General features: G+C 39.2%; 1 protein-coding gene across 9 annotated transcripts in view; it reads right to left on the bottom strand.

Moving 5' to 3' along the window:
- Positions 1-23,391, bottom strand: part of LOC136835532 (MAP/microtubule affinity-regulating kinase 3-like) — a 169,007-nt gene that overhangs the window by 48,496 nt on the left and 97,120 nt on the right. For all 9 annotated transcript variants that reach the window (XM_067099161.1, XM_067099166.1, XM_067099168.1 and 6 more), the window contains 2 exons: positions 10,246-10,431; positions 125-178 (listed from right to left, as the gene is read on the bottom strand). In XM_067099161.1, the coding sequence (XP_066955262.1) occupies positions 125-178; positions 10,246-10,431 (240 nt within the window). The remainder of the gene's footprint in view (positions 1-124; positions 179-10,245; positions 10,432-23,391) is intronic.

Raw genomic sequence — 23,391 nt, 5'->3', positions numbered from 1 at the left:
GAAAATAAAGACACTAATCAAAACCAGTTCACAACATGACTAATAACTTATAATCAGCCAGTAAATGGTATAGCTCATTATGCAACATCATACAGCAGATGACTGCTCATAATAGTACACTTACTTTTTGTAATGACCCTGGATTTAGTTGAGTTTTATCTATGATTTTTATTGCTACCTGTAAAGATAAAAACAGATACAGAATACAAGTAAGCTGTAATAAAAATTTCTACACATTTCTACTTCTTTTAATGTTTTCTGTAATGCTAAACCATGTAATGAAACTTCTCAAGAAAAATTGCACAAAAAATATGAAAACTATGAATGATTTCCATTTAAATAATACTCTGACTTTTATTAACAGATGGGAGAAACCACTAAAAAAAAATGGGTACATGAGAAAAAATTTGAAATTCAAGGAAGCAGAAGTTCAAAGGAAAAACACTCGCATCTATATCCCAGAAACAGATAAAATGTAAAACACCACAGGTGTCGTTTCCTCTACTGATTTTTACTGATGTAAAACTAAACCTTTGTTTGAAATCTGTGTATCAGGGTGTAGCCAATGACATCCCACACTAGTATCCCAAACTTTGCTTATTACCATAAATCCCAAACCTTTGATATACAGTATTACACCATAACATACAGTACCAACAAAGTTTTAAGATTTACCTAAAAATGCATTATATCTATCTTAAACTCTCCCCCCAACAAATCCAATGATTTTGACAGTGTTCTGAATACACATCTATGTTTTTCCTCTCAACTCTTAGATGTGATCCACAACAGGTGACTAACAACTACGAACATAATTCACTGCTTAGGCCAACAGGCACACCAGACTTTATGGATACATGCCCATATTGCCATTTCCCTCATAATACAAGAATTCACTGTTGATACCAGTTTGTAAGAATACAGTAGTACAAAATTTATGCCAAAAGCACTTCTTCACTCAGATGCTGAAAAGTGACCAAAGCATGTAGTGAAGATGATGACAATGAACTCTTTATCATAACCAAATAGCTTATCAACAGCATTTAATTTTCAGTATTATGCCAAACATACTCCCCAAACTGTAGTAAGCACAAGTTCAACACAGACCAAGCAATGCTATAGCAGACTTTGTTGGAATACTGTGATTAAACTTATGCTTCAACATCAACATCATTTTCTAAGAAAACTTCCAACATTACAACTTGGTGACAATAGCAGCAGAACAGCAGCTGTGTGTTCCATGTGATGACTTCTAAGTGAAGGTCATCCTTGTGACACAGGCTTCTTCAACATAATACTGTGCGGGAGATTTTCTAAACTACCTGAAGTGCGTGTAATTACGTTGACTCATGTCAGCATAAAAAAAATATAAAGCAACTTTGAAATAAAGTTACTTCCATTTTTAACTATGACATCTTAACAATTCCGGGAACAGAAAAGGGTTATAATAGTGCACTGGAAAGTGTGTGGGTAATAAATGCATGACCAACGGAACTGTGGCCCTTCACCTGAGCGTCATTCTTTAGATCAGCAATATCTTTTTTCCCACCTTCATGCCCTAACAACTCCTATTTTCTCCCAACTCTAATACTAACATTTAACTAATCAATGCATTTCCTGGCACTATTTCCTTCAGTAAATACATTATTTGACCTCTCATTCAATATGACTTCCTGTACCCATTACAGTACTATTAGTCAAAAATAAACAAGAGCTTCTGAGGTGACAAATTAAAAAACATTCCTATAAACTGTTGGTTCCTCAATATCAAATCTGTACAAGCATTACAATTATCCATACTATCTTCTTCCATTTAGCATCACTAGTAATTTATCATTCACAAAAGCAGATTTTCTCATTATTTATTATTAACATTCATAATGTCACACAAGCCAACTCACTTATTATTTACTTGCCATTTCTATCATTGATAAGTTTTTGTCTCTTTTCTAATCCCTTTTACTCTTCCTTCACTCAATTCTCATTACACAATCTGCCCTCACATTTCATCCAGTCATACTGGATTGATTCGTTTCTGCATTTTTCCTGCATAACCAAATTCATGCATTTCTTCTTATACAAACTTCGTACACGATTCACAAACAAGAACTACCCAGCTTCACTGCTCAATCTGTATTTTTATATCTCCTTCAATTACATTTCCTACCCATAGTCTCAAACATCTAGTTAAGGAACTACTGTAATACAAAGTGATTCGGTCAATTCCTTTTATATTTAAAAAATTACTATTCCTAACTTTTTAACAGGAAAATGACAGTAGTTTATTTCATTCTTTATAATTTACAGTATGTTATCTAGCAGAATATATTTCTGTTCATAGAGTATGTATACTAAACATTCGTTGATCACTTGTCTAGTGTTACCATAAATTTATTTACTTTTATCCCTCTAACTTAACACCAACAAAATATTAACTATTATTCTGATAATTCAAGCATATAATAACTTTGTACTTTTATAAAAAGAAAATATTCGTCCTTCACTGTTAACTGAAATATATTCCTCTATATATTAATGCAACGATTAAAGATATTATTCCATTTATATTACAAGCTACAAATTACTGAAAAAGCGCCTTTCTTACTCTAATAAATGCGAGGACTTACTTCAAATTGGTTATCTTGGATTAATTCAAATGAAAGTTATTTTATACAAAGGAGAACGGACATGAATTCACAATTACATCATTACAATGTACTATCATTAATTTTATTGCAAATGAGCTTTCTGCTTACGAATGCATTTTGTTTTCGTTATCGATAGTAAAAAAAAAATATCTTCATTTTCTCCTTTATACATTCCCTGGCGGCGCATGTATTTTCCCTATCAGCAATTTCATTTTTATTTCTTACAATAGTCTTCTCACCTTGTCCCGTCCCGCCGATACCGCCCAGCACGACCTGCAAATTCCCTTTCACGTAGGCTATTCACGTAGGCTACACACGCATGAGACATTCGGACACTTGCACGGCGTATGCCATATTAACTGTCTCAATTCCACGCTATCAATGCGCTCAGAAAATAGTTAATGTTTCAATTTTTCCTCACATTAGCCGAAACTTGTTACCCAGGTTTTCTAAAAGTCTCGGAATACGAAATAAAGTACGCCTAAGTGTGGCCATTTCAGCTGTCTTCACGGTATCGAAGGCATTATGACATATTTCGAAATGTTTTTACTCGACTGAATATTTACAAAGATGTACGCTACGCATCGTTCTTTCCCCGCTCAAAGCTTTGCAGTTTCTCGAATTCGATCTTGTTTCGGTACCTTGCTTTTAATGTCGCGTACAATTTATCGCGCCCGCATTTGAATTTCATTCTTTTGTTACACGATTACCATCTCGGTTACCACAAAATCTATCATCACTTTTAAACTTGCGTTCGTTTCTCCAAATTCTATATCTCTCACGGTAAAAACAGGTTAGCGCTGGATACCCGCCATGACATTACGCACACCTCTACGTAACATGACTTTACATGACGCCGTTGTCATGAACAGCCTTTAGAATTCCAGAATAGTGTTTTACAAAGACGAAAGTCAACCGTTACGATTATTATATTTCATTTCACAATGTTCTACAAATATCCAAAGAATTACAGCGATTAAAATCCCTATAATTTTACCAAGGTTTTTTTCCAGGTAGTTGCCGTACGAGAGAGAGAGAGAGAGAGAGAGAGAGAGAGAGAGAGAGAGAGAGAGAGAGAGAGAGAGAGAGAGAGAGAGAAAGGAAAGGTACACATACTGTTGGCAAAAGATTTTTTTATATTTACCTACTAAACAGAGAGAGAGAGAGAGAGAGAGAGAGAGAGAGAGAGAGAGAGAGAGAGAGAGAGAGAGAGAGAGAGAGAGAGAGAGCGTACACATACTGTTGGCAAAGATTTTTTTATATTTACCGTACTAAACAGAGAGAGAGAGAGAGAGAGAGAGAGAGAGAGAGAGAGAGAGAGAGAGAGAGAGAGAGAGAGGGGGAAGTACACATACTGTTGGCAAAGATTTTATATTTACTGTACTAAAACAGAGAGAGAGAGAGAGAGAGAGAGAGAGAGAGAGAGAGAGAGAGAGAGAGAGAGAGGCAGGCTATCGTAAACATACTAATGACAAGATTTCACGTCCTACGGAGGAGGAATCGAACTGAAAACTTTCAAGCACCTACAAACTTTTATCCAGTATCCTTATAAACAGTTACCTGAAAATCAAATGTATACTTTTTTGGACTCACTAAATACAAGCCTTTCATTACATGTATTTTCAATGCAAAATTAATTTGGGAAATTTGGTGCTGGGTCTGGTTATTATACAGAAAATCTACACCAATTAAACAAGTTGAAAGTGAACTCTGTTACCAAATAAATGTCTCATTGTTATTTTTTTTTCATGAACTATAAAAAACAGACTCGTATACGCTGCCAAAAAGGTGGAGATAGAAACGTGGTTTAAATAGTTAGCTGCCTGTCCATCATCAGTCTCCTGTTCAATTCATCAATATCGAAACCCACCCAAAAAGGCTCGATCTATTCAATCTGACGTCAACAGAAAACGCTGCCAAGTATGTCAGGAAAGGCACTAGTGACGTTTTAAAAAAATGTAATAGTATAAACACTCAAAATTGGATAAATTAAATGCACACACACACTTGTAATAGTATAAACACTCAAAATTGGATAAATTAAATGCACACACACACACTAACATACATAATCACAACACTAGATACGTTATTTTTTTCTTACTCTCTAAAAACGTACACAAATTATTTTATGGGCTCCCCAACAACCTGTTATTTAGCAACCGCGGGAGGTAACACAAAACCAGCTTGTTTTAAAGACTTCTCCTTTATGTAAGTCGCCGGGTCTGTGTTTCTATTCTGTAGAAAGACAGAATCGAATAACCAGTCTATGCCATCCAATATCATACACCCGAGGCAGTGGTCTAATTGCTAACAAAACCATCCGCTCGCAGCAAAGGAAAAATAGACTTATTCCATTTCAGCTATATAACACAAAGCTAACAGAATGTCCATCGCCTAGAAACTAAATTATGGATTCGGGCGAAAAATAAACATTTTAGAAGCGACAAGGTCAAGGTTGCAAATTAGCAATATACGTCCCTCTACTATGCATGAAGCAAGAGCATTCAACTGAAATGAATAAAAATGATATAAATAGTATAATTACTTAACTTACTAGCCCATTAAGATCATGCTTATGGCACGTCCCTCTCATTAGTCGACGTCATGAAACGGGCGTTTGAATAGATCAACTATGCCTGAATGAGCCTCTAATTTTTTTATGGAGAAGTTGTATAAATGCTTCCCAGAACTGGCAGAGATCTTACCAAAAAGGTTGGCCGTTTCATAGCAATGTGCTCAACCTGATACTTCAAGGTACAGCTTATAAATAAACTGGTTTGGAAGCAGACGACTGGGATCCGTCTTTACGACAGACATCAATCAAGGGCAACAGCTTGTCTACTTGGATGCACCTCATAAAGACCGTTGGGACAGTTTCCTTAATGTTAATGAATCCATACCTTCAGCAGATTGATCACAGTTACACAGTCAAAAAACTACGCTATTATGGCACACCAGAACAACCAACTGAGGGTGAAACACAAATGTTATTTTCGTTCAAAAGTTAAAGGCCAACCTGTTACCTTAATTCAATAGCTTTCATTCAACAGTTTTAGCAAATTTGCAATATATACAAGCAACCCTTCACTCCATGGACTGGCCATAACATCGAAGGTATTTTACTCCACTTACGAGGCGGTTACTATTTGTATCATCGTGTGAAATATGGAAAAAGACGAATACTATAGTACTAGTAATATACAATGAGAACTTAACGACTACAAACGAAATTCTAGGTTATTTATTAGCAGTAAGCAATGCCGCCAGCGAACCCCGTAGCAAAACTTGTTAGGTCAGCAATAAGCAACATTTATGCAGCAGCAATCCCACATTTATTCTTTGTTCTGTAAATTTAAGAATTTTTACAAGAAAAAACTGTGAACGCAAATTCTGCAGAAATCGTGCACTTCAAAATGTTCAGAAATCTCGCAAGCCTTTGCTTCGATACACCCTGAAGCCAAATCGATTCAAATAACTACAAATACCACTGTATCATATAATTTTCATCTACACATATATATATACATATGTAATATATAAATATGTATATGCTACCATTATAGATAACTGAAACAAACAAAATTACGCTTAGAATTTAATACTGACGTCTCTAAAGAGGAAAAATAGAGCAAGGATTCTGATATGGTAAGATGGCTCAATGTGTTAATTTACCGAGACGATATCCAGTTGCCAAATGCATCCCGCTGATTTTACCAAGACGAGAGTGCTGGAACATTGTTCCCTCACCTATATACGGCGTGACATAAGAACCTGGGAGTATAAAATATACACAAGACCTAACATTTATACTAAGTATTCCAAATACATCGCTTGAAGTTTTACAGTGATCTGTATTCACTCTTCAAGTTGATTGTGCTCTTTCGCACAAGTGGGTCGAGTTGGTACCTCTTGCAAGTTGACTTACTTATATGTATGATACTTCTTCGAAGAGTGATCGAGCAGACTCTAAAAGTACGATGTCATTATAATAGCCATAATTTACCGTAGATAATAAAAAATCAACGTCGCAATTATTCATATGTACTCAGTATGTACCCTAAAGTGTCTAAATTTAAAGCCTACTAATATCACGTGATTTCCATAGAAAAGTTTGTAAATGCTTCAAATCAAACTTGTGTAATTAGTCCCCACTGAAACAACTTGAGATTATATATATATATATATATATATATATATATATATATATATATATATATATATATATATATATATAATATATATATAGATAGATAGATAGATAGATACACTTAATCATTGGAGACTGTCGTATATACAGAATAAATCAATTTTACTTTTTATCCCTGGTGTCACTATATTAGCTGGACTTGTCCCCAGCACTGTCCAAAGAGAATCTCTCATAAACTACTAAGTTCAATTGTAAAATCTGAGCTAACTTATATGACAGTGGAATGTGAGGCAACGTAATATCTCGGGATTGTCTTGTCTTTCAATTCTGAGTACAAAAACGTACATCGTGTCACCCTAAGTAGAGACTGTTCGATTTTTTTCCCAATTAAATTTAGACCCACCACAACCTAACGGTAAACATCAATTCTATATCAGCCTTCTGTTACTTCTTTCGAATGAACGCCATATTCTTTGGAAGTCTGAATTTCAAGTCAATGGTCCCCGTGGGCTTGTTCCATATGAATAGGGTTCTTCATCTGAATAATAATAATAATAATAATAATAATAATAACAACAACAACATGCCAGCTACTCTGAAAGATGAGGACTGTCATCCTATCTGACCTGAGAATAAAACACTGCCGAACAGAACTTGATTATAAATAATGTTACTGATGCGGGAGCAGCTTTACTAGTAATAAAGCAATTATTAAGTCATCACGCTAAAGCATTAGGTGCACGGGTTCGGTTGCGGCAGCTTGACAACAATAGGACAAATTAAAAAAAAAGGAATAAAAGGTCCTCGTAGGAACCTGAGGACAATTATCAACCGGACAGGCGGGTCACCGATAGCCACACCCCTCCGAGACCTGATATCGAACGTACCCTCGAAATCACACGCACACACGACGTAAGTTTGGAATGAGGTTGGTCTGTCACTTGATACCAGCTTGTGGGACAACAGAACGAAAATAAAACCAAGCAGAGGCTTCGGCTGGATTATTGAGGTAGGAGAGCCGTCGCTGTTCAACTCTGTGTATTTCACGACATGGACACTGTCATTGTGTTTGAGTTGTTTTTTTTTAATAATGGAGACATTTCGAAAAAAAAATGTAGTTTAGGATCAAATACGCTCGTCGCATCGAGGTCTATACAGTACCTCGATTCGCAATTAGAGTGTCTTATATTTAACAGCCCTTTTTAAAGGAACGTTCACCTCATTTCCCGAGTAACATTTTTTGTTTTATAATCTCAAATATGGAACAAAGATGAGTGTATGTTTCCCAGTACATCACCATTTGCACATCAATCATTTTATCACCATCAAAATTTGTAAACATTGCCCGTTTAATACAAAAACAAACGAAGAGGGGGGAGAGTAGTCAATACATTGCATAACTCGAGTCTCAAGTGCAAGGGGCACCTTACCTGCTACCCTTCCAGGTTATCTATCTATCAACCTTTCGACTTTTTTTTTTTTTTATCTCGGAGAAGCCTTATCACTTGACACGTATCGAGGATGTTTTTGGGCAAGTATGATAACCAATAAGCTTTACATGAAATTTGTGTCGATTACCCTGATAACACGGTTTTAATAACCTTGACCAATTCACGTTTACAAACGATCTGCACTTTTCAATAAGCGTGAGCGCCTATCTACATCTTCCTGATTTTGAATATTTCGGTTAAACAGCCAGACAATAAGTTAATCTAAACTGATCTAATGACCTAATTCAGTAAACAATACTACAGGTGTAACATACATGGAAGTAAGCGAATTCCCATGATAAGATGGAGTGAGAATTTACTACCAGGGATGAGGAGTTAAGGAATTCTCATGGGAAGGTGGAGTGAGGGTTTCTTACTAGGGATGAGGAGTAAGGGAATTCTCATGGGGAGGTGGAGTGGGGATTTACTACATGGGGATGAGATGAAAAGGAATTCTCATGGGAAGGTGGAGTGAGGATTTCCTACTAGGGATGAGGAGTAAGGGAATTCTCATGGGGAAGTGTAGTGATGATTTACTACTATGGATGAGGAGTAAGGGAATTCTCATGGGGAAGTGAAGTGAGGATTTACTACATAGGGATGAGGAGTAAGGGAATTCTCATTGGGAAGTGGAGTGATGATATCCCACTAGGGATGAGGAGTAAGTTCATTCTCATGGGGAGGTGGAGTGAGGATTTCCTACAAAGGGTGATTAGTAAGGGAATTCTCATGGGGGAAAGGAGTGAGGATTTCCTGCTAGGGATGAGGAGTAAGGGAATTCCAATGGGGAGATGGAGTGAAGATTTTCTATATAGTAATGAGAAGTAATCTTCAACATAGTTACGAGAAGTAAGGGAATTCTCACTATGAGGTGGAGTGAAGATTTACTACATAAGGACGATGAGTAAAGGAATTCTCTTAGGGAGGTGGGGTGAGGATTTCCTACTAGGTATGAGTAAGGGAATTCTCATGGGGAAGTGGAGAGAGGATTTCCTTATAGGGATGAGGAGTAAGAGAATTGTCATAGGGAGGTGGAGTGAGGATTTCCTTCCAGGGATGATGAGTAAGGGAGTTCTCATGGGGAAGTGGAGTGAGGATTTCCTACTAGGGACAGGGAGTAAAGGAATTCTCATGGGGAGGTGGAGAGGATTGCCTTCTAAGGATGAGGAGTAAGGGAATTCTCATGGGGGAATTGGAGTGAGGATTTCCTACTAGGGACAAGGAGTAAAGGAATTCTCATGGGGAGGTGGAGAGAGGATTTTCAACTAGGGATGTGGAGTAAGGGAATTCTCATGGGCAGGTGGGATGAGGATTTACTACTAGGGATGAGGAGTTAAGGAATTCTCATGGGAAGGTGGAGTGAGGATTTACAAGTTAAGGATACATTTACAGTAGTAAATCATCTCATGGGGAGGTGGAGAGAGGATTTCCTACTAGGGACGAGGAGTAAGGGAATTCTCATGGGGAAGTGGAGTGATGATTTACTACTACGGATGAGGAGTAAGGGAATTCTCATGGGGAAGTGGAGTGATGATTTACTACATAAGGATTAGTAAGGGAATTCTCATGAGGAAGTGTAGTGAGGATTTCCCACTACGGATGAAGATTAAGGGAATTCTCATGGCGCGGTGAGTGAGGATTTCCTACTAGGGATTAGTGAGGGAATTCTCATGGGGAAAGGAGTGAGGATTTCCTACTAGGGATGAGGAGTAAGGGAATTCTCATGGAGGAGGTGGACTGAGGATTTCCTACTAGGGATGAGGAGTAAAGGAACTCACATGGGGAGTTGGCTGCAGTGAGGATTTACATAGGGATGTGGAATAAGGAAATTCTCATGTGGAGGTGGAGTAAATACTGACGGATTGAAGAATGGGAAATTCTCTTCGGGAGTTGGAGGGGAAAGAGAGAGGATACTTTCAATAGTGAAATGGAACTCGCGAAATAATCCGAGACCTACCTCCTTGCCAGTGGGCACATGTTTGGCGAGTTTGACCTTTGCAAAGTTGCCCTTGCCGATGGTCTTGAGAAGGCGGTACTTGCCGATCTCTTCGGTTCGTGAACGCGACGAGGAGACCCTCGTCGACGACGACCCGCTGCCACCCCCACCCCCGCCGCCTGACACGCCACCCACGCCATCCTCACCCTGGAAGAAATCAAAAGCACACAGTCCATTAGACACTTGGTAATACTTGGGGAGACTGTAAGTTTATATCACATTTAATGTCAACAACCTAAAGTTATGCTCATTGTTAAATGTACATCTATACCAGCTTTCTGTACTGTATGGGTTATGACTGTTGTCGTATTTGTGTGGAGAGAGAGAGAGAGAGAGAGAGAGAGAGAGAGAGAGAGAGAGAGAGAGAGAGAGAGAGAGAGAGAGGGGCAGTTTTAATTAGTGAGTGCCTTGTTCCTTTCTCCATAATAATCGTTCAACTTGCGATGAGGAGGAGGAAGACCACTTCAGGCTTCGGAACTGAAATAGTCTGGCAGCGCCTCCTCACATCCGTGAACTCGTCAAATCGTCAAAGTTGCCTGATAGAGGCCCATTATGCTTCGCATAGAGGCTTCATTAATGAGCGCTCAGTATTAAAGGTGCAGCTAACACATTTCAACGGTGGTTTTCACAGTTAAAACTTGGAAAAAAATTAACTTGACATCACGTACACACACACACACACAGGCTGCTAGTCGACTAAACTTAACTGAACATTTAGTATTTCTTTTAAAAAAGTCCTGAAAACCATGCATTTGAAAACTGGAACACAAAAACTTCACACACACACACACACAAAACGCAATTTTTGGTGACAAGTTTTTTTTCAAAGCCAATCTCACTGAAAGCTTCATGAAAAAAATCCTTCTTGAAAAGGCCCATTAGACCGGTATACCAAACTGTAACTTGACAGTTTTGCACTGCAAATGGGTACATCTCTCGCCCATTTCGACCCTTAAAAATTAAACAGGCCTTCAATCCTTTTTTGGATGTTTCAAGTTTGTTCATTATGGAGATATGTCTACCGATTTCAATAATCACTAATACAGTACAGTGATCTTTGAAATACACAATTCTATAAATAATAAATACACAAGACTTACTGAAATCTTGTTTCCAATAAATGCTGCAAGTAAGCAAACCCCTGCCGCAGTAATCATAAAAAAACACAAAGGATGGGACAACGAAGATAATTCAAGTTAGTAGGTTAAGTCAAAGAACTAAGATTAGCAAGAATCCACCCCTCTCTGACTTACGTATATACTTTATGTGAACAAAATTCTAGAGAGAGAGAGAGAATGACTAAATACGGAGGTGTGGCCTATCTATTTTCCTTTCTTTTTCTCTCACGGCGTGTTTATCTTAAGCGTAGGAAGACCAGAGCGCAACAAAGGTGGCTCAGCAGTGGCGCCACCTGGTACCACCACCTTTAACTTCTACGACACACCTGGTAGCAGTTTTTCTTTCTCTCTTCTTCTTTCTCTTCTTCTCTCTCTCTCTCTCAGGAGAACGGTCGGATAAGGAGGCGAAGGAAAGCAACACAATGTACACTTTCCCAATGACAAATTAACTCGAAGGTCCTCCTGACGTGAATGGTCAAAGACTCCTTCCCAGAAAACATATGAGAGCAACACTTCAAACCTCGAGACAAACCCGACCATTAACTAGAGGAGGTTATATACATTGCCCCCCAGGGTCTTCAACTCTTCTGAATGTAACTTGTTCTAGAAGATGAGAACTAATGAGATCGTTCCAGACTAAGCAGTAGCAACCAGAAAAAGTAAACGGACTAAATAAAAGTGTATGATTGCATGTATATATATATATATATATATATATATATATATATATATATATATATATATATATATATATATATATATATATATCAACATGCAACGACGGAGAGCCTTCGTGAAACAACGCATCAGCAGAAGCAAGGAGCTGAAAGTAAAGACACTTTATTCTGGTGGTGCAACTGAAACGAAGCATCACCCGTGTCCACAGTATCGATTCTCGACAAGGGTAAGGCACAGGCACTGCTGCGATAGGAGGTGGTATCCAATGGAGAGAGAGAGAGAGAGAGAGAGAGAGAGAGAGAGAGAGAGAGAGAGAGAGAGAGAGAGAGAGAGAGAGAGAGAGAGAGAGAGAGGTCGTCGAGGACAAAATAGAAACAAATAAATCCTATATAAAGGTAAGAAGCGTGGCACAATTGCACGGAGGAAATGAAAGGAGTAGAAACAAAAAATGCGGTACGTGAAGAGTAATTCGCATCGAAGAACCTTTGAAAGAATGGAAGCCATACTTGAAATGGAACCCTACATACAGGAATGGAGTAAAGGCATTCGTGAGTGAAATATTCAAGAAGCCAAACAATGTTCCCATCAAATGCAAATCCATCCATTGTAATGATCTGGCTAAACAAGGACCTCTTAAAGCAGCTAACCGTGATAACCAGAGTACGTTGCATTTGTAAAATAAAAAATGAAAATCGTTTCATAATATACATGACCGTCGCACTAATTCAAAACTTAAACGACGTTTCCTTCGTAAAAATTTCAGTCCATACTCCGAGGCAAATTTATCACGTCAGTTACGACTTCATGTATAGATGATTTTTCTTAAATAATTTGCTAGAACTGAAACACGTCAAGAACGTGTGTTCCTGTTGCGCTGTGGTGCGTGATTCAACTTAATTACAGAACAATTAAATATACAAGTCAGCAAATATGACTGCTGAACAGGCTTTGTTGCCGCTACTTGTTTCCCCAGTGATGTAATTTACAGGTGAAGGTTAAGTAAGAGCAACCTAAGCTGGTTGGTACTGTGTGTCGAGGGGGGAGGGAAGAAATTTAATATGCCTTTGCATAAACTGGTGGTGTTGGGGTGGGTCGGAGGTAACAATGAAAGAACAGAATCCACCAGATTTCACAGGATTACGAACATCAGATGACACAGTGTTTAATAGTAATAGCTATATCATTTGGAATTAATATTCAGTCATATATAAAACAAATATATTCCAGTCGGTGAAAAAGTCAATGAAAGGAAGGCCACTTGCTGTAGTTTAATACCACTGAACAATCGGGTGATAAGGGAAGCCGCTGGTTAAGAGCAAGAGTCCACACGGTGGAAGCTGAAAGGAGAAATGTAAATACAGCGTCCAGGTCACATTCGACCTTGGTATATGGCATCCTAATCAACCTCTGGTCGTAAGTAGGTCATTCCCTAGGAAGTGCCCAAGGAGGCCGGGGAAGGAAGGCTACGTGCTTTGCATGTACTTGACGATGCCCATTGCCAAATACTTTTCCTCACAAGCTACTGTATTTCACCAAGCTTCCCTTTCGCTACCCAACCTTTAGATTGAACAACCTATCTTGAAGCACTCTGGCCAATGCAATCCGGGTTTGCTGCGACGACAGAGATGGTAGTACCTCCGGTGCTGTTGCTTTGCAGGCTGTGCGGCGCGAAAATCAATCAGTCTGACCAAATCTTCAGACGTGGCTGGATGCCCTTCCACCCATCCCAACCAAGGCCCCAGCCCACTCCAGCCGCCTCTTATTGTTCCTCCTTTCGTGCCACTTGCCCACTTGCATCGGCGGACGACCAAATAAGAAACACGGCTGTAACCGGACTCGACACCCACTTCCCCTCTGGAACGATAGTCTGCCTATCCACTGCCTCCTCCTTAGCCCTTCACTCTTCACGGACAAATAAACAATGCACAGCCATTTGAAGATTTGCCCAACTGATGCCTTACTTGTAAGAGGACGCAAACCAAGTTCTTTCCTGTTATGGTTACATCAACTGAAGAGGTGGAAGACGAGTACAGTATAAGTCATACAATTTAAGATCCATTTAACGTCGATGGAAACACAACATATCGGCATATTTCTGGCATTAGCTGCATAGCACGCAACAGATACTTTTTGGGGGGAAAAAACGCATAAAACACTGGCACAGTACTACGATTCAGCCAGATTTGGTCATCACAAACCTTACCGGATAAATGAAAATGTGACCAACCTTAAAGCAACATCATGACAATCATACCTCACTTACAGAATTATCTTACTGTAGTGTAATTTCTCGGTACGACTGTAAGCAACTGGAAAACACTGCGATGCTCGTGATTAACTTAGGTGACTAGAATTACCCCGATTTTGTCACGTTCACAAATAGCACGGTGAAGCAGCTTTAAACGTGATTCGTAATAACACAACTGGCATCAAAGCACGTATAACCAACAATACCGATGAAGAAATATTAACTAAACTAGGATGACTTAAAGCAGTCTCTTATATAACACCATCATCTTTACCTTTTACCTAAAGAAACTAAACAAAACAAATAAACCAACAAAAAACGCACACAGGAACTTATGCTATTTGGGAATATACTTGAAAAATACATCATACTCATGTGGACAAAATGTGAGTATCAGTAGGTCCACCAAGGACTGACCCTAAATTATAACATGGATCAAGCATACGACGTGGGGGTGCGGGATGCGATAATTTACTAACAAACAAGGCAGTATGAATCTCCTCTATACAATCCACACTTAATAAAACCAACAGGCTTAAGATCTGGGGACGGCAGCAACAAAATCAAAGGTTCCATAATGTCTTGGCTTCCCATCTGCACGGCCAATTTGTTTCGAAGAGGGAGTAGCAAGCCAAATTTACTAAACCCCCCCACCCCCCCCCAAAAAAAAAAAGATGTCTTGATTATACCAGTCTGCACGACCCGTTTTCTCTCTCTCTTCCCTAACTGCAACACACATCAGTCGTCTATCAACTCTATACATAAATCAGAGCTTAGGTCAACAGCCACACTGTGGAGTTTAGGGAACGAGCAATCCAGTTGCATACTACATACACACACACACACACACACACACACAAGAGGAATCTGGATACCAAAGTAGTCAACGGAACGCTCAAAAATCTACCTTAACAATGGAAAATTGTTGTTGTAACTAATAAACGGAATGTACAATTAGAAATAAAACTCTACAATTCTTACAACTGCCAATAAACATACGTATAGAGTTAAGGGTCATGGAAAAAATTACACTAGGTTATTCTTACATAAGATAAATGTGCGCGTAACAAAACACACACGCAACCAGTGGGATCTGTCCAGTAAACAATGGGGAAAAATTGAAAACATCAATAACTGAAATGAACAGTGACCCCATTCCGCTCTGCTGACTAGAACAGAACACTCAACTTTAAGACCGCAATTAAAAATTCTCTAATACCAAATTCCAGTGACCTCAGGAAATAGAACGCAATTTCTAACCTAAAAATAACTCTTCATAAAAGCAAGTCGCATTCTCATTAGTCAGCAATGAAAAATAACAAGCTTTGAGTTTGGCAAACAATGACTGGATTTGGCACTGCTTGTTTGTGCCCTTTTTGTTTATCTCCCAAGAATAAAAAGGCTACGTTTCACAATTCACAGATAATTCAAACCACGGATGTTTTAAGGAAGACTGTCATTCAAATTCTATTCAGAAGGTCAGGGACCTATGAGTTAAGGTTGCGTCCAGAAAAACGTAGTAATATTCTATTATGTAGCAATATGCTTAAAATTCAGACTCTCCTAAAAATGAACAAAATAAAAGGTATTACTGTAACACGTGCTGGTGAAATTACAAATGACCAGAAAAAAAATCCCGTTTCAAAAGATGCCGAGTAGACCTTGACTTGAAAAATCTCTCTCGAGCAGCTTACTCATAACCTCAGCTTCACTATTTACACGCTCCCGTTCACACAATAATTCTCACCATCCCCCTGAAGTACACGTGCACTTCAGAATATTAAAACTTTCTATCACTCTTGGCACGCTACCGGTGCTTTTGATATATTTTTTATTTTTTTCTGATTTTCTCGTAATTTCTTAACGTCTATTCATTCTCCTGAAAGCGTAACACCAACAGCAGTTTTTTCTCAAATAAAAGAAAAAGCTTTGCTTTAAAACCCCTTTCACACACTTCACGAAGCCTATAAACCCAGCAATCGGGCATGATTTCCTAACCCCCTCCTCCCTCTGTCATTTCAGCTTTAAACCCCCTCACCAACTTTGCAACTTTTAAACCCCCTCCATCCGTCAAAACCTGCCACCAAAAAATAATTGATTAAACGCCATGCTAAAAACGTCAAAAACATTCGACCTTTTCATGGGGGCCGTTTTCTACTACACACTTTCATAACCATAGTTTTCGTGCCAGTGTATTAATATTGCTTCTCTTCAACGTGATCCTGTCATGCAGAGAAGTATTTATATAAAAACCAAACCCTTTGAACATTTAATTCTCTTTACAATTAATTACAAAAAAACAAACTTCCTTCATCGTTCTTCCCTCTGCCGTTAGGAAAAGAATCAATCTAAATGCAAAAACTCAAAGCGACACCACCAAGCGGCCTAGCTCCTCAATATTCTTCAAATTCAGTGAATTTAAGTGCAATCTATATAATCTCATTTAAATCTCGCAATATTGATGCTTGTCTTTAATAAAATTTAACAATTTCAAAGGATCACTACCAATGACCCCAAAATAACTGATCACATCCGCTCAGTAATTTCCTTACACTGACTTTTCTTAGTCATTTCTTCAGCTCAGCAAAATTTCTACTCTATTCCTAACACTTACTTTCCTATTCCTTTTAAGGCGATTTTATTCTCTTTCTGGCAGGCGATTTGCAATTCCAAAACTTCCGTCTCCTACTCCAACGCCCTCATTTCATTACCCAACCAACTTGTATTGGATTCCGATAAAATGGCATAACTTTTCCAACCGCCGCCTACTGCTTTCATAAAGCCCCGTGCCCATAAACATAACTATTTCTTTTTATCATTAACTGTGAGGTAACAGTTTTATTTTTAATCAGGTGAACTCTTTAACAAGAAAGTTCCCTCAACGCGGACTGCCACGTTAGACACAACTACTGTACAGTAAAAAGTATAGGCGTAAACAAATGTACCCAATCGTGCAGAATTTAAAGCACTCCCACTTTATGAAGTCTCCAGAAGGCCGCAAAAATTTCCAGAAATATATCTTACTCAGAAAACATCAGACCAAGCCTGCTCAAGGAACCAGATTCTGAGGGTTCGTGCCGTCTTATGGCCACATAACACTTCGAGGGCTTCGTGCATCGCAAACTTAGGATTCGACCCCACTAAGTCTATTACCTACACATGCGAGTTTATCATCAATATAATGATAATTTCCTCTTCTAATATACTGTATCATCTTGGGATACAGAAAATCTCTCTTTGGGTCCTGGATTGGCCGATTGCTACAAGAAGCAAAAATTCCACTGTCAACTATCTGCATTGAAAATCCTCAAACAAATAAAAAATAATGTACAAATAAAAAAAACACAATTATCAAAACGCCCCCGCCTAAATGCCATGAAACACTTACTGCTTTATGACAATGGGCACCTGTAAAACTTCCCTCCACCTAATTAAAAAGAAACGAAGGTAACCTCACTCTTGGGGCTTCGAAGATGGGCTTAAACTTCTAGCCACTACACCGGTACTCAAGTCGCCCTTTCTACGACAAGGCAGCAAACATCTAGCGCATCGCCAAAACCAGATGAAAACATTTTTATTCCGCTGCTTCAAGGCACACAAGCAAGCATGCAACACACACACACACAGTCACAGATGTCTTTCCCTTTCAGATGTATGACGGTATACATTTTAACATGCATACTGATCACTCTCGTCTGTTCTCAGAGAGAGAGAGAGAGAGAGAGAGAGAGGAGAGAGAGAGAGAGAGAGAGAGAGAGAGAGAGAGAGAGAATAATTCTATACATTATCAACTTTTCTTAATCGCTTCGTAATATTCATTGAGCACAAGAGTCAATTTCACGAAATAAAGATGTAACCACAGCTTTCCCAAAGAAAACTCATATAGAAATTAGGAAGACGACACCGGATCCAGAAATTCAAAAATACAATTCTCTCTCAAATGGGATCTCAAGATATGTTTACAATTCTAAGACAGTATGAGACGATTGCAATAAACGAGAGAGAGAGAGAGAGAGAGAGAGAGAGAGAGAGAGAGAGAGAGAGAGAGAGAGAGAGATAACAGTTAAACCTGCATAACTGTACAAGACAGTAACATTAAAAATGAAGTCATTTAACTGGTGCCATCAGAACCTATTAGAAAAGGCACAGCGACGCGAGATTAAGAAATACCTTCACTTGACTTATGTTTTTCTTCTTTGGCAAAACAGACAATTTCATACGTCACCAGAACAAAAGAAATGATACTGAGATTCTTTTAGCCTAACTTCCTAATTTCGTCCATCTATCTTTCCTTCACAGGAAACCTCCTCCCCCTACAAAAGCCGATTCAATAGTATCCCTTGCATGGGCAAAAATTTTGAATTGCAAAACCTCATTTCTTCATAGAGTATAATCTAGCGAACTAGACTAGAACCATTACTAACCAAACCAATTGGAAGGAACAAAGGCCCCCCCAAAAAAAAAAAAAATCGAAGACATCTTGATAGCTTAAGAACTGTCACCGGATTCACAAAACGAACGAATCGGCAACCGCTGGCCGAAGGAAGTCAGAAATGTTTTTATACTAAAATGATCCAAACCTTCCTTTGCAACATGACCATACAAAAGAGTTGGAAGAGCCTCTTATTGGAAAAACCTTAATCCCTACAAACCACAACAAAGTGTGGCTATAAGCTCACAGTTATGTCTACCTGTAATTACTGCCAGCTATCACCTGGACTTGACTCGAGGCTAAACAAAGCACAACTGACACAAAACCCACCCTCACTTTCTTGCCAGCTGAAAGATGGAAGGCTGAAAAAGGGCCAATTCACCCAAAAACTCTGAAGCATCGTCGAACGAGAGCCTTATTATCTTTTTGCATTCCAGGTGTACAGAAGCACTGTTTTTAGGGGAGAATGAAACTTACCAACAATTCAGTTGACCTAGGCAGCTTCACTTAAGAAATCCCTTACAAATGAGTAAAGGTTGCTAACTTGAGATTTTCCGTCCCTCTACTAAATGTCAGAGAATTAAATAGAGAAACTCTAAGAGACAAAAAAAAAAAAGCAACCAAAAAAAAAAAAGGTCAATAACGAGGAATATTAGTTCCATTTTTTTATTATACCTACTCTTATCGCCAGCACTCCATCTGCCCTCCCTCAAAAGAGAGAGAGAGAGAGAGAGAGAGAGAGAGAGAGAGAGAGAGAGAGAGACAGAGAGCAAATTAAGTAGAAAATTCTGTAAAGTGGATCTTGTTAAGTGGATCTTGTTTTAACTCTGGAGATCTTCTGTCTGCGGTTGTAATTATTTAAATTTATTACTACATAATTAACGAAAAACTGTTGACAAATAAACAACAGGATGTAACGGTAGAGGTCTTATTCTGGCTCGTTACACCTAAATTTTCCATTCAACTCCTTCTGTTATTATTCCAAAGTTGATTCTTCTATTGGAAAAGTAACTACAGATGGAAAACTGTAAATCAAATGTGAAAATACTGTACATCGGAGAGAGAGAGAGACAGAGAGAGAGAGAATTAGGAGCGTGACATGACAAGAAGGCCGAGGATGGAAGGTAAACTTGACCACAGGGGCGGCAGCGGTGCAGTGCGGCTGATGACTCATGACTCTCAATATCCAACTCCTCCCCCCTTCCCCCCAACCCCAACTCACTGGCCTCCCCACCTGTCAAAATAAAAAAGAAAAAGAAAGGCTCTCATTATTGTACTTGTTTGACCTCTGCCACGGAGTTTCCCAAACTTCGCAGGAAACAGACACAACACCCAACTGTTTCTTCACATTCCGAGTCATGCTTCCAAGTAGCAGGGCAATATTGATAAAATATGAAACACGATACGTTTTTCCCTCTGGGTTTTCCTGCTCAATCCAGACCTCTTTCCTTACTCGGCAGGCTCCACCTCCCATGACGCCTCCATCCACGAAGGTGGAGGAAAGTGGGAGATACAAGAACAGAGGGGGAGGGGAAACGCACCAAGAGGGGGAAGGAGGAAGCAAAGGGAGGAAGGGAGGGGGAGGGGGAGGCGAGGGGGTGAATGTGGTTGCGCGTGGCTGGTATTGTGGCGTTGGGGAAGCCGCAGTGTAACTCTAAGCACACACACATTCGTCAGTGCAACCGCTACCTACTGTACACCCGGAAGAATCCCAAGTCTCCTTCTGCGTTCCCTTTTCCTCCACTCACGGTTCTCATCTCCTGAGATGCCCCCCCCCTCACCCCCCCAGATATCCTACTGGTATTCCTTGCACGCCTAAGCTTCCGTGTATTTCAGCTGATCATCAGCCATTCCACAATCTAGAAAACCCGTCACTGTATGAACGAAATATAAGGTGTTTGGGGGGAAAAACCCTTTTCAAATAACTTCGTGTTGATATAATGCTGATGGATCAATGATATACTGAATGATGAAATTGTTTGATTTCTATGCATTAAGTTTCATTCAAATTGAATAAACAAAATAACTGCAACAATACCATCCTCAGCTCCCTCAATATCCACTGTCTGAACCCAAGTGCATGCTCTTAGGAGGTGTGAATGTGTGTATACAATATATAAGATATATATTATTTAGATAGAGAAAAAGATATCTTAATTATAAATAAAACCTACGATGCTTATATGACGACACATCCACAGAAAACTAAGCAGTACCCGATCCGGCACCATTCCCACCCCTCAAGAGTGCTGGACAAACCTCGGTAACTTTCCTGTAACAATGAGGTCACATACGAGGCTACAGAGTGTGTCTTCATAATTACCAGCTGTTGACGTACTGCTGCGATGTTGTTTCTTCCACAATACTCTAAGCAAATAAAAAAATTAAACTGAAAACCTGTCAGCGCAAAATATAAACCATGTGAAAATCCGAAAAGATTGTACCTATGGCATAAAGGCCAAATACTGTAAAACAATAATGGAAATGTCCTCATTAAAAACGATTCCTTTGGCTCATTTTCTCCCACAACTCAAATTAAGTCCTTTCATACGTTTAAGGTGACCCAGAAAACCAAAAGTCTTCGGCAGCAACGGCAGTACCAACACACCCGACAAAAACGAGATAACAGAATCCCCACAAGAGATACGCATACGGCCGATCGAATCGCTTCCTTAGAATGTCGGAACACTGACGTAACGAAACAAAAGCCATTCGATCCCACAAAACAAACCCAACAAAGTACAAAGAAGTCTTTCTAAGACTTCACGCCAGCTAATTATTACGTAACCCAAGTTATCTGAGCAGGGAGCTATGTATGGCAGTTACATACACAACCTCCCGCACTGCTGCAGTAGGTTTACTTGTGTCACCAGCTTCCGGCCGTTAGCTATTACTTTGATTATAAACAATCACCAATACCACAAAGATATCAGAGAGAGAGAGAGAGAGAGAGAGAGAGAGAGAGAGAGAACGGATAGCTCCAACGATACTGTCCAATAATGAGGTCTGTCTCTTCTGGAAGCCACACCACCGGCGCCACACTACGGCCCTGGAAAGCAATCACGAGACGATGACACATCCACGACGCCGGCCTATCTGCTGTTGACCATCTTCCAGAGAACATATCTTACCATAAATGCATAGCGCTCCACACAAATACACATCAAATCACTCGGCTGAATAACAAGAGCCGGGGTGCACTTACTAACAGTCACGATCCCCGTTACATTCTTCTCTTAATTGAGATTCGTTAGATACTATGCGCCTGGTGACGTCACTTTCCCCAAAAGCCTCGACAAATGCAGAGTACTTTTTTTCCATACGGTGACTAAATCATGATGCATGGCGGGTTTATCTCGGGAATATACGGCACATTTACACTGTTTAAAGGTGGCAGGCTGTTTAATTCCAGGACGAAATATGTTTAAAAATAAAAATCTGTGCTTAGCCCCCTTTAAATAATTGTTTTGATGTGGGCGAGTTTTCTATCAAGGAAAAATTCAACATAAATCTCTCCAGGTCTGGAAAAAATTCCAAAACAACGCGCAGCTTAAAAGATCAAAACCAACATTCTCCCATTTCAATTAACTTATTTAAAAACAAGCATTCTGAGAGTACTGCTGATGCAATGCAAGTCCACTACCGATGTCCGACCAACTCTCATATTATTTCACTTCAGTGGATATCTTGAACACACCATTACTGCTATTTTACATGAAAAATAACTACAGCGACTTTCTTCCAACAAAATGCATTTGCAAACCACAAATGTCCCCAAACTATTTTTAGCATGGTCATGATCAGGGTCATTGCTACGAAGCCACAAACCTTGATCTTTTAGAACTTCAGAAGTTTAGTAAACATTCCGAAGTCATCCATTTCGAAAGTTGAGAGGTTGGTTGTGTACAAACCTATAGAATTTGGAGCCACAATTTCACAGCATTTTATATGTTAAAAAAAATTTAAATTCCTGGAGTCATAATATAACAGAACACAGATACGACAGATCCACCGTCTATGTACATCCATGCATGATCTACTTTTCTACCAAGTTTGACCTAAATATCTGCAGTCCATATAGGAGGAACTGTAGTTTGTAGTTAGCGTGACACAGTGACATCTGTGCAAGATTGTTTTTCAAGTTACCAAGCGTTACTGAAATCTCTAAGACAGTGTAGGACGAGTTACGACGACAAGGGCGACAGACGGACAGACAGGCATATCTGTGCAAGGTCTACTAATGAACTAAGTCTGAGTGAAATCCTTCAAACTACGTAAGAGCTGTGATGACAAGGTAATCGTGACGAAGACACACGGACGGATATCTCCCTTCACAGATATCTATCCAGGTTTGATGGTAAGCACTCCAACTGCGGAGGACGAGCTGCAATAATACGTTAATCAGCGTGACAGAAACACCTACATATAAACGGACTGAATATTTCATGTATGTACATCTAATCTATACACAGACTACTACATTTTTTACCATTTTTAAACAGAACCCCTTAATCGAGTAGTAGATGACGACAGCGTAAACGTGAGAGAGAATCGTGGAGAAAGACAGGGGATAAAATACGGTCCCCCTTTGGGATCTTGAACTTTTGATTTCATAAGCCTTCTTTTTGATC

This window comes from Macrobrachium rosenbergii, chromosome 55 (genome assembly GCF_040412425.1).
Source record: "Macrobrachium rosenbergii isolate ZJJX-2024 chromosome 55, ASM4041242v1, whole genome shotgun sequence".
NCBI lineage: Eukaryota > Metazoa > Arthropoda > Malacostraca > Decapoda > Palaemonidae > Macrobrachium > Macrobrachium rosenbergii.
The sequence above is the reverse complement of the archived record's forward strand: the minus strand, read 5'-3'. Positions and strand labels throughout refer to the sequence as shown.